The sequence below is a fragment of the Pyxicephalus adspersus genome, chromosome 5, assembly GCF_032062135.1.
Source record: "Pyxicephalus adspersus chromosome 5, UCB_Pads_2.0, whole genome shotgun sequence".
Lineage (NCBI taxonomy): Eukaryota > Metazoa > Chordata > Amphibia > Anura > Pyxicephalidae > Pyxicephalus > Pyxicephalus adspersus.
Genome location: NC_092862.1, coordinates 111,114,234 through 111,127,101, shown reverse-complemented (window position 1 = coordinate 111,127,101; position 12,868 = coordinate 111,114,234). Strand labels below are relative to the sequence as shown.

Sequence of the window (12,868 nt, the reverse complement as noted above, 5' to 3'; positions counted from 1 at the left end):
GTAACAAGCTTGGATTAGGAGCACTCCCTTACAGAGGGTGCTCCTAATCTCAGCTCGTTACCTGCATAGAGTGAGGATACCTGGGAGCCTGAAATCTTGCTGGCTGATAAGGGATTAAATACTTATTTCACTCATTACAATGCACATCAAGCTCTTACTTTTGAGCACTGGGTTTTTGAGAGTTCTTTTGTTGTTATTCTGTCTCTCACACCTACAATAAACCTACCATTACAATTATAGACGGGCCATTTCTTTGTCAGAGCGCAAATGTACAAAATCAGCACGGGATCAAATACTTCCTTAACTCACTGTACATATATACACACATTAGGTGACTGCATATTATACACAATATACATTAAAACCAGATGTGTAGCATATTTTACAATGCAGCACCCACAACACACTGATGGTTTATATCTGAACAATGTGGTGTGCTACAGGGTACCATTGTACAGAAACACACTAAGAGAGTTATGCTCTTTGGCAATGTTTATTTCTGCCATATATCACCACAATACACTAGTGTGGTTGGCCCTAAGGTATACTGGTATACTATTGGTGGTGGTATACTATTTCAACAACAAGTTGCTTCAAGTCAAGTCCCCTAAAATACATTTAATTTTCTGGCAAATATAAAGTGCAGGTGCATTGCAATTGTGAAAAGTAAATCAGTATATTTACCAGTTTCCTAGATCACATCAAAGAAGATTTCCGACTAAAATTATTTACTTTGTCTTCATAATTTTACTATGGCTGCAAATCCACGATCACATAATTTGCCCAAAAAATGCCCTCCTTTAACTATTCCTACTGGTCCCATCTGTCAGAATTTGCTGTTGTTTCCAGTGATTCCACTGGGGATTTGATGGAAGGCTGCCAAATTAATCAGATGAGGAAATTTCTGGAGAAGCCTTGGAATATCACAACAGCAATGAAACTAGGGAGAAGATTTAGGACTGGTTCACATTATTGCATTTGTAGTAACACACATTTACACTGTTAACATGAAAAACATTTAAAAATGTTAATGTCAAATTTTGGGATTTTTCTCAGTTTCCTAAAGAAAGTTTGTGCTTTCATTCTGTTCAGCCACTGGTAACTAAGAGAAACATCAAGCACATCTGAATATGGGCAGCATGTAATAACCTCCTCTTCTCATATATGACAGCGCTGTTGGTTGGCAACTGCCCAGTGTTTGGGACTCCTCAGGCCTCTAGCTAAGCCAAACATAAATTTTATCTTGGGATTCTTACTTTGCTTTCTCAGGAGAATAGAACTGAATAGGGAGCATTGAGAAGATAAGTATAAACAACTATAGAGGATGACATTCAAGAGAACCAGTTACTTACTATATATAGGTGCAATATAGGTGCATAAGTCATGGTGATATATATACATGTTACCAGTTCATTCCAAGGGGGTTGCATTAATGCTACCACTGAAAAGCATTGTACAAACTACATTTGTATTTTACCAAATGAGTACAATGTTAAAGAGTGATTTGAATGAGTGATTTGAATTGATGGAACAAAATGCATTATACTGACGTTATCAATATCTACAGCTACAAATAAGTCATTAAAGAGTCAATAAGCCAAAAATCAAACAGGCTTAAATCCTAAAGCAATTCTATTATTGGTCTAAATCAGCCATTCTCAGGTTCCTCGATCTGTGACTGATTGATCTCGCATTTGATAAAGGCCCAAACTACTAATTCATAAGTATTACCTCTGGAACTGAACTTTAAAAATGTAGAACCCTTTTTGGATGGCCATACTTGTGATGGCTCAAAAAGAAAAGGCTGTAGGTAAGAGAACTAAATAGAATGACTTAAAAGGTAATTTATACTTCCCTAGTGGTTGAACTTGATGGATTTATGTCTTTTTTCAACCTTACTTACTACGTAACTATACTGTGGGACACATGTAGGCTGCCATTAAACACCTTATATCTGAAACAAACCATAAAAAGTAAAAAAAAAAAGTAAAAAAAACAAAAACAAACAAAACTGTGCAAGTCACATCATAATTAGTTGTTAGGATGCAAAATTCTGGCCTTGATGACTAAACATAATACCAACAAATTATTACAAATCTTAGGTTGTTAACAGGTACCTGTACGATATAAAGATTTGTTCAGAATCAGAGGCTGGGTTACATCTTTTGTCATCAACTGATGATCCTATAAAAACAAGAAAAAAAGACAATATAAATTATGCTAATCACATGTATATACAGAACAAAAAAACATGCTAATTTATGTTAAAAAAATAGTAGGTCCATGGTAAATAGATTTATACAATTGTTTCCAACCCTGTTTTGGTGGAAAACAATATTTTACCACCAGTTGAGTTATTCCATTCTAAATGAGTGCTGGGCATATGGAAGGGGAAACGCAACATTTTACTATATAAAGAGGTCCTAACAAAACAAAAAAAACAACCATTTCCATGTTAAACAATCAATAAAAAAGCTTTAACCTAAGTCATCCCTAAACTATCTAGGTCAGCAGTTGCCAACCGGCTGTCCGTGAGAAAATTTTGGTGGTCTGCGGCTCTGGTCGGTGCACCCCGAGTGGAGTCTGGAAAAGGACCCCGCTGGGGGGATGCACCGGCCGGAGCCGCGGACCATGTCCCCAGTACAGTTCTCGCTTCAGGGAGGTGGGCAGGCTGTGACCCTGCACACAACCTGCCCACTCTCCCATCGCAGGCTCAGATCCAGGATGGGGGAGTGGGCAGGATTATGTCATAATGATTTCACTCTGAGGGAGGTTTCTCCCCCTTTGAGCGACACCTGGCTCCCAGCACATGTGCGGTCGGGAGCCGGTCGGTGATTTTAGTGGTCTGCAAGACCAAAAAGGTTGGCGACCACTGATCTAGGCGCCTAAAATGTACAGTAACCCCTTCTCAAAGTTTTGCAACAAACACTGTACAGTCAGGATTCAAATGGTTTCTAAAAGCTTAAAAATATCTGCTGGTTGTTTATGTTAGAGGACAACCAAGATCTGTTCCCATAGATCGGGGGTCAGCAACCTTTATTTTTCCCCCTGTCCCACTAAAGAAAAAAAGTCTGGAGCCGAAACATAACACAGCTTATACTTTTAAAGGTTTTAATCTTTTTTTAATTTTACCTGTTACAACAACAGAATACAACAAACAGAAGTGCGTGCATGTGTAGGCCTACTTTGAAATACATTAAACACTGAACTATGCCCCTAGTATCATGATTTATTTTATGAATTTGTGCAGTATTTATTGTATTTCACTGGATTTAATATACTGAATAAAGTAATCAGTAATCCTTCTTGTATATACTTTTATATTAAGTATATATTTTAAGTATATATATAAGTCTAGCAATCATAAATCGTTTTCCCAAAATTAATAGGTAATTTATTTGGTAATTGATAAATAGAATAATAAGTAATTAAATATAAATAATAATATAAAGTTACATAAATAAATATATAGCCTACATAATTATGTATATCAAATGTTTACACACAATTAAGTATATCAAATATTACATTGTAGGATTAAATCTTAAGAAACTTACATTTGAACAGGGTAGATTTTTTTGATGGGCAGAGTTTTTTATGTTTTGACGATGGCCTAAATGATTAAATTTTAGAGGGTGTTAGCCACAGGTATCCCACACTTGCACCTCTAATTTTGTTCACCTGTCCCGCTCCCCTTTCCCGAGAAATTGGGGTTCAGGTGCTAGAAGCCTCCAGCAATGTGTAACAGGGCAGAGTTCTTTATGTTCTGACGATGGGCAAACAATGAAATTTTAGGGGGTGTTAGTCACACGTGTGCCTCACTTGCACCTACAATTTTGGTTTTGTACATCTCTCTGTTCCAGAGAAACTGGGGTTCAAAGTAGGAAAGAGGACAGGGTAGTGTAGTATGACATTTTGTGACAGGTAAGTATAAATTTGGGGTTCACACCTCCTTGCTATGTAAGTCACCCCGGGGGTCTATGATTTGTATGTTTAATTCTGGGCTTCTAGTAAAAATGCTTACTTTTAAAACATCAACCCTGATGTTCAATTTTAACTATTTTTTATAATTATGACACCCATATTTTGAAAGTTTGGAAAAGATGGGGAGATGAAAATTGGGGTACTGATAGCTATGAGGGTCCCCTGTCGGTACCAAGTCGGTATAACATTCTGTTTAGGAGATTTGGAGGTTTGTACTGGGAGAGACGTAAGGCTGCAGTACATGACATGCAGCATTCATACACAAACACAGCTGTGAAACTTTCCTGATGATAACGTCATTGTACACATTAACGCCTATTGTGCATGCCTATTTGTAAATGCCCTCTGGTAGATTTATTTCACGGGTAGATTTTTTTGTTAGAACACCGGAAGGGAAATACCCCTCCTCTGCAGTGTCTACGGGAGGAAGGGGATACCTCACAGGGATCTCCCGTCAGTGGCGGAAGGGTGCCACAACAAGGAGGCTAAAGAGCCGCGGGTTGCCGACCCCTGCCATAGATGAATAGCTGAAATTTCAGTGAACTTTGCTTACAGATAAAGGATTGAATTAGGGTTTGTTTATTGCTTGTTCAGGGTGTATGAAAATTTTAGTTTGTACACAGGTTCACTTTAAGGAAGAAGTAAATGAGTGCATAAAACAAAGTTAAGTTGAGCAGTCAAAGTTTGAATGATGTAAAAAAACAAAAAAATGTCTTGGCACAATAAATCAAACCACAGGCCCAAAATATATCACCCAAGACAGTGTAATGAATCTTGTTACATCTGTGTATTAATAGCTTTATAGAACACATAATTGTCTTAAAATGTGTATTTTATGTTATTTATCCTATACCCAATGGCATTTCAAAGTAGAATGTGAGAAAGACAAGGAATTACAGCTAGATTAATGCCCTGCAATACTGACACAATCAGATTTCCGCATTATTTAATAGAAAACATTTCAGCCTATAACTAAAATGAGAGCTTGATTAAGTTTGACAACAGACTAGAGTAGGGATACAGCTGCAGGTTTGGTTTTTCAGAAAACAAATGTATTCAATATGGAAAACGTGGAAGCCATAAAACAAATGGCAAATTGTCTCCTAATATTTGAAAATAGGCTTTTTATTGAAGGGATATGGGAATTTTATTGGAACGTGTAATAGGGTTGCTTGTAGATTTATGCTGTAGATTTATGTGAAGAATCATTCTGGGATGCTTCAACAAACTAATCCCATAGATACTGCAATGTTCTCATTACAAAACACACTGTAATATAATTTATTGGTGATATATAAATAGGCAATACTGAAATGATGTAAAAGCCATATAAATGATTTTAGCATATTTTGCTGAAAACTATTACAGAATAGGCACATTCAGAAAACTGTCCCTAAATAATCTATGAAAATTGAATATAGAACTGTGATCAGCTTTGCTTAGAGGTAAAGGGACCTATGCCAGTCAATTGTACATTTAGTCAGATTTATTTCGGAAAAATGGGTCTCTTAGCAGAGGTTAAAGTGGTGCTCTTTATCATTTTTAGGAAACAAAAATTGTCCCATCCTCCCTGGTCACCTAAATATAATACTACCAAGAACATTCCTGCCCTCAGGTATTTATTTACTTTTCCATTATGGCAGAAGCCATATTAGTCAAGAGCAATTTAGACGTTTTGGGCCTGAAAGCTTCTTGTGCATAGGCTATTCCTAATCAGAACCTTTGCATGCAATTGAATGGGCTATACTTCTAGCAGCTACAATGTACAGCACCAGAAAAATGAATAGGGAGATTGCTGCACAGATACATTGAGCACTAACGAAAACACTGGAAGAGCCTGCTGAGGAGGAAGTTCTTGGTTAGATTGGTTTGGGGGCTAGTGGGGTGGCTGGGTTTAAATTGTTTTTAAAGCCACATCTATTGGTTTTAATAATCACAATAGATAGAGATTTCACCACAAGAGTATGACATCACAGCCATGGTGCAATCATGGTACCAATAGTACAAAAAAAAGTATAAAGAAAGTTGTCTGACATTTTCTGAGCTTCCAGAGTTAATAGGACCCTGTATTGCCAAGCTTCTACAACACCTAAACCCCAAATTGAACAAAGCAATCAGGTTGATAAGTCAATATAAAGGGCCTGATTTAGCAAAGCTATCTAAAGACTGGAGAAGTTAGACAATCAAGGAAGACCCTGGGTGATATAGCAAACCTGGAATAGATCTGGGCCAGGATGAAAAACATTTGCCAATTAATAGCGAATTATTTTTAGGTAATCAGTTCCAGGTTTGCTGGCTCACCCATGTTCTCCCATGTTTGGTGGAACACCTGTTTACTAAATTCAACAGACAGGAGGGTCAATAGGATGTGACACCTAAAGTACAGAGAGAAATAGATCATAGGTACATCTCCCTGCATCCTTGTATTACAGTAGAAACCATACTCTACATAAAAAACTCCACATGAGGAGGCAGGACTTCTGTAGTCACAGAAAGTAGGTTAACAGCAAATGTAAGACCTTATTTTGTTACCAGGAAACCAACAGGCATGAGATGTCATGTAGCTGAACAGGGCTACACCTAAGCATGGATAGGTTTATGAATTTGAAAAGTTCATTTTTAAAGGAAATGCAATAATCTACCTAAGGGCTTTAAGGAATGCTATAATGGCCTCCCAAGCTATGTCATGATAATATTACTTTAGGGGAACATTCTTTAAACAATACTGTAGTTTAATGAATTAAGTACTTAATCATTATTGTGAGACAAACTCCTTCAAAGTAAAACTCTAAAAAATGCCAGCACCATTGGCCTTTTCCTCCTTCTACAAATTAGACTTATAATGTGATTTTTTTCATATAAATATTTTTAGATTACTGCAAATTATATGAATTTGCTTAAATATTGCTTTAGTAACCTACTGTACTAATATTTTGGTATCTCTTTATACTTTAAGGAGGTGTACAAGGTAGTTCTAATTACAGACCAAGTTAATTATAGAACTGTAGTGCAATAAAGAAATTAATGATAATTATTGAATGAGTAGCGTAAGCTAATAACTAGTTGGAGAAGGCAAACTATTTTTTATTCTAAATTAGAGAGCAGAAAAAAAAACACTGAGAAGACGATAATGAAATGTCTGATACCTTACATTTACCAGTAGATTTTAAATGCTAAAGAATGTTAGACATATCATATTAGACTGAAATATACAGTTAAATGCATTTTTTGCCCAGATTTTATTGCTGTGTACTGTTCTAAAATACTCCAGTTTGTTTTTTTCTGTATGAGGACTGAGGCTAAATCAGAAGAAAACATTCACCTAAAAAGCATTTATGTTACTATTATACTATACTATTACTTTTTTTTTTCAAAATTGAGCATTAAAGAAAACCCAACTTTATTTTCTTTGGTGATATACTTTTGGATGTTTTGTCTGGAAACAAGTATGCACATAAGGAAAGTCAGAGAAACATACTTGTTCTGGGTCAGTAAGTCACAGTATTGAAGTAAGAGAGTCAATGTGAAAGCCTAGCATCCTGCACATTCTAGATAAGTCCATCCATCAGACAGCTATTCTCACTCTACTCATCACTCCTAGCAGTGAACAAACAACCTTCAAGCCTTCTAATCTCAAATGTTAACAGTAGGGGATTGGTAAGAATACAGTATGATCACAGCATGACCATAGGTTAAGTCAACAAAAGAGTTGACTCCAAATCAAATTACCAACATTCATTCTTACTGGTTGTATGCTACAGGCCATGTTTTTTGGCCTATTAAAAACAGCTCCAGGAAAAATAAAATGCAAAGGATAACAGACGAAAACTTAAATTTGTTAATTACACTAACCTATGTGCTGTCCCCTCTTGAGACATGTCTAATTTACATGTTACACTTACCTACTGGCATCTTTTCTACTTATCCCTGCTGGAGCTCTCCTTAAAGCTCTCCTCTACTGAGAGTTGCCTAGGCCTCCACAGAGTATGCCACTGATACCTTCTATCACTAAATACTGTCACATGATGCTCTACTCTCACTATCTGCAAAGTGAAAGGGGTCATTTAGGTACCAATGTTGCTGTCTGGGTGATGTAAATACTTCCCACTGTCTGGCCTCCCAAAGACCTCTCAGGTTCCAAAAGCTTTAACTGGGTAATAACACCAAGAAGGAGCCCAGTAGACACAGACTTCAGCTCTGGATCACCAAATTCCACCCCCTGAAGAAGCACCAGTCAGGGACACATGATGGCAAAACTATTTGTAAAGGAGAAGGATAGGTAGACGGAAAGGGAGAAGGCAAATGAGGGCTTCAAACTTCAAATTGTGTCCAAAAAGTACTGCATTACATAATGTGCGTATTGCTTTATCTATTTAACATATTTAAAAATCAATTAGCAAACCCAGAGAAATCAGAATCAATGAACTGCATTTTTATTCAAATTTTTAGTCAAGTGATTAACCTAGAAATTTTTTAAAGCTAGGTGGAAAGAAATTGAAGATGAGTTGCAGCCCCTGTATTGTGACCCAACTCTTTGGTAACCACCCAAAAACTGAGGGGTGGTAAATTGAAAATTGCCGGGTGGTGCGCCGGCTAAAAGGGGCTGGGGAGAACACTGTATTCAGATTTTTTCAGTGCAGAGGATTACACACTATATGGATCCTAACTGCCTGATTTGCTTCATTTTTTTTAGATCTAAAAATACCTAGCCCAAAGAATCACCTAATTGGTGATACTGTCGATCCATTCATTATATTTATAAATATTTTATTTATATTTATAAATACATTGAGTTTTACACAGAATGCTCTTCACATGTATGGTTATTACGGTAAATACATTTTCTCAGGTCAGGTATTGTGGGTGTTTGTTGCAGGCAGCATATATAAACTCACAATGGGACTTGTAGTCCTCCAAAAGCTGAGAAGCCACCGGCTGTTTATCTGTGTTCTAAATCAGTAAGTAAACTCTGTGGTTGGTCTCCAGAGCTGCAAAGTTAGGAAGGCATTCTAAAAGTAATTATCTTCTGGAATTTAAACTCATACTTCATTGTATACTTATAAGATATAACTTCAAAGCCCCTATCCTGTATAAGGGATAGCAGAACAGAATGTGCACATGCACAGAAGCAGAACTTTCAAACTAAACTAAAGAGATCTAGGATCAGGAGCTACAGCAGTTACAGTGATGTTTGAATATGTGCCACATGAATCTAAAATCCAGACACCTATTAAAAGACACAATAAAGCAGTTGTGTATTTATTAAAACACTATTCAGTTTATAAAAAGTGTAGGTATCGGATTCTGACTCTTTGGCAACTAGCAATCTACTATATAATTTACCTCAGAATACAAAAGAAAATCATCCTACAGGAAAAAAAAAAGGAAAAAGTTTTCTACAGGTAGTGCCCGGTTTAAAGACAACTCCTAGATACGAACGGGGCTTCCCTGCTCGCTCTTGTGGAGGCTGGAGGGGGAGAGGGGGGCCTTTTGCATGACATTTGCAGAAGAAGTCTTAGGGGGGTGAGCCCTTTCTGCAGCCTCTTGTAACTCTTTAATGACCAAGACAAACTCTGCAGTTGTTTCTTTTTACAAATCAAAGCACAGCTTGCTCTAGCATTTATTAAAATAATGTACCTGTTCCAACTTGCATACAAATTCAATTTAAGAACAAACCTACAGTCCTTATCTCATATATAACCCTGGGACTACCTGTACTTGGCAAGTAATATTTAGAAGTAATGCCATCAGAGACTGTTGATCCCCGTCATCCCCCGTAAATCAGGAAGGAATTTGTTCCCTACTAAAACTAACTGGACCTTCTTCACGATCGACTTTGGGTTTAGGGTTTTGGGATGCATTTGTTGAATCTATATTTTTTTTATCTTCTGGTTAAATTCAATGGATGGATGTGTTTTTTTCACCCTATGTAACATGCTATTCCTATACTACTTTTTTATTAAATCTCAATTAATAACTACATTGCATTACAATGTTGCATCAAGTTAGTTAAAGGTACGGTAAGCACGATTTAATGGTACAGACTTTTTTTTAACACGTTTCTAGAAAGTAATGCTTTATGCTGCGACTTTTATATATTTGTGTCTAAATGGTTTGCGCACCTATTAAGATTTTGTTTCTTGCAATGAAAACAAAATTGAATAGTAATTTTGTTTCATTAACAATATTAAAGTGAAGAATTCAGTTTGGTGTGTGGGGAAATAGCAATAAAGTTTTCAAGAGGAAAAAAATGGCTTTGTTCCTTCAATCCCTGGTTGAAATTAATTATAGCAAATGTTTATGAAAACATCTGTTCCATATAGTTATAAATTCTTAATTTTAGCATAGATGAGTCCAGGCTCTCTTTATTGTTTTGAAAGATAACAAACTCTGACAAATAAAAGGTATAGAAGAGAACACATTATGAATTTGCATTCGCCAGGCACCCCGTTTGCTCACTGCAATTTCGGCTCGAATGTGAGGTCCTGCCATTAAATAACAAATGAGAAATCTCTGAGGGAAGAGCAGCTTTGTGTTTTTTAGTCAACAAAGCGCAGACATAAACAGGGCGCTTGTTTACAGGAGTCTGTTCATTAGCATTGTGACAGATAGTAGAATTGGAGGATTTTTGACAGAAAACGCGGTGTTACTTTGAATATTTAGGGTTTATCGTCTACCATCAGTGCAGAGAATCTGTGCTGGCTTCAAACTGCCAATCTGGTTAATGTGTAATTTTTATTTTTTGCTTCAACGAAACCCAACTAGCTGTTCCATACGAACGCAAGTTTGCTAGTCTAGAGAACCATCAGCAAATGATTCCGACCGAAAACAAACACAGCGATGTGTCAGTTGTAATTCCATATGAGCGTCAATGTCATTCGGAATAATTAAATTGTTTAAAATAATAACTGAAGATCCTGCTATAATCTTGGTCATTGGTCAAGCTCTTTCTGTTGTGAGTGACAACTTTCTTTTGTTGTGTCTCTTTTCTGACCGTGTTGTCCTGCTGCTGAAGAGGAAGAAATTGTTGACTGTTGTCACTAAAAATTGCATAGAGATGTCCTGGTGCTATTGCTGGAGTGCATGAAGACAAGAAGTAGATGCAAAGAGGATTCAGAAATCCAAAGAACTGAGATAAAACAAAGGATAAAAATAATAATATTAGTACAGGTAGTCCCTGGGTTACATATGAGATAGGGACTGTAGGTTTGTTCTTAAGTTGAATTTGTATGTAAGTTGGAACAGGTACATTATTTTAATAAATGCAATTAGGACAGATGTTTGTCGCTATTATTAGGCGGCGTGGTGTCAGTTACTGTATAAAATCCTCGCTGTGAGTTAATCACAAAAAAAAACCAAAAACTTGGTGGAGACTAGACATGCATTAACTTCTGGAGCAAGCTGTGCTTTGAAATGCAAAAAGAAAAACGACTGCGGAGTTTGTCTTGGTCATTAAAGCGTTACAAGAGCTTGCGGAACAGCAAAAGATTTCTTCTGCAAGTCATACAAACCGCCTCCTACCCCCCCAAGCCACCGTTCTGCACACGAACAAGCAGAGAAGCCCAGTTTGTATCTAGGAGTCGTCGGTATGTCAGATGTCCTTAACTCGGGGACTACCTGTATATAAAAATACCAACTACATGGGGTAAGTTTCTAGTTTAAAAAGGAATTGTTCACTGCTTGCAGACTTTATATGAATGTAGGCGTACAAAAATATTAATATCATAATTCATTCAACGCTCACACAAAAGCTCTACTGCTTGTCTATGCAACCAGTTACCTGCCACACCACTGTGAGGTTAGCAAAAACCAATCAGAGTGGGCCTCTGTGAAAGATTTCTTTGATTGGTCAAAGAGATCATGTGACTAAACAGTTATCCGAACAAACCGCTTTGTTCCAATGTCTACCTTGCTCTGTTTATTAGCAGACTTGAATGATGGACTGTTGTACAGTTTTAATAAAAACATTTTTATAATTTTAAAATGATATAGCTAAAGAGCCTTAAGATATATAATACATAGAAGTTTAGTATTCCCCTAAGTGGAAAAAAAAAAAAAGAGAATATGCTGATATTTGATTTGGGGTGTTAAAAAGCAGGAGCAAAAAAAGTTTTGCATGTACAAATATTTTTACATTTTAGGAGAAATTAAAGGAAACTTTTTTCTATTTTTAAACGTTTCCATCCACAAATGTTGCATACATAAAATAGACTTTAATGCGCAATCTGTTTGTCTTCACCAGAGAGGATACTAGTGTATTTGTGCAGCAGACTAGGGGTTAAATACTGGGGTGGAGATGGGAATTAATGGCTACCTTTACACATTAGGAATTAGGTTAAGTAATAGGGGTGCTTTATTACAGTGCATACCTAATTTAATGCAGTGTATGCATGTTTATTTTTTATTGCAGAGCATGCAAAGTTTTGTTTTTGCATTAAAGAGTGCTACAGATTCTTCATCTGTTCTCTGCAGTGAGAGCCCCATGCAAATACTACCAGAGCTGGACTCCCAGGGTTAAAAACAAATGTACCAACAAGTCATTATAGTTTGATAAATGATGTATAATTTACTAAGATAGCAACAGGGCTGTGTTTAAGTAGTTATGTTTCGGACCACTCCATACAGTAAAAACAATATAGATATATTTAAAAAAAAATGTCTACATCCATACAGAGGAATTATGGAATTAAACATAATTTCAATACAAATGCATAGGCATAGAGCAAGGTAAACTGACACTAATAATAAAATGATAAAAATTTTGATAAAGATAAAAAATAAATTGATAAGAAAAGAAATACAGTATAAACCCTAAAGTATAACAAATATTTATTTTAAAATTCAAAGGTATATAACTAACGCTGACGTATGCCCAAGGTGTCGG

General features: G+C 36.4%; 1 protein-coding gene across 7 annotated transcripts in view; it reads right to left on the bottom strand.

Annotated features, from left to right (window-relative positions):
• The window catches only part of TBC1D5 (TBC1 domain family member 5), a 307,439-nt gene that overhangs the window by 161,001 nt on the left and 133,570 nt on the right, over nucleotides 1–12,868 (bottom strand). For all 7 annotated transcript variants that reach the window (XM_072412436.1, XM_072412442.1, XM_072412441.1 and 4 more), the window contains one exon: nucleotides 2,118–2,184. In XM_072412436.1, the coding sequence (XP_072268537.1) occupies nucleotides 2,118–2,184 (67 nt within the window). The remainder of the gene's footprint in view (nucleotides 1–2,117; nucleotides 2,185–12,868) is intronic.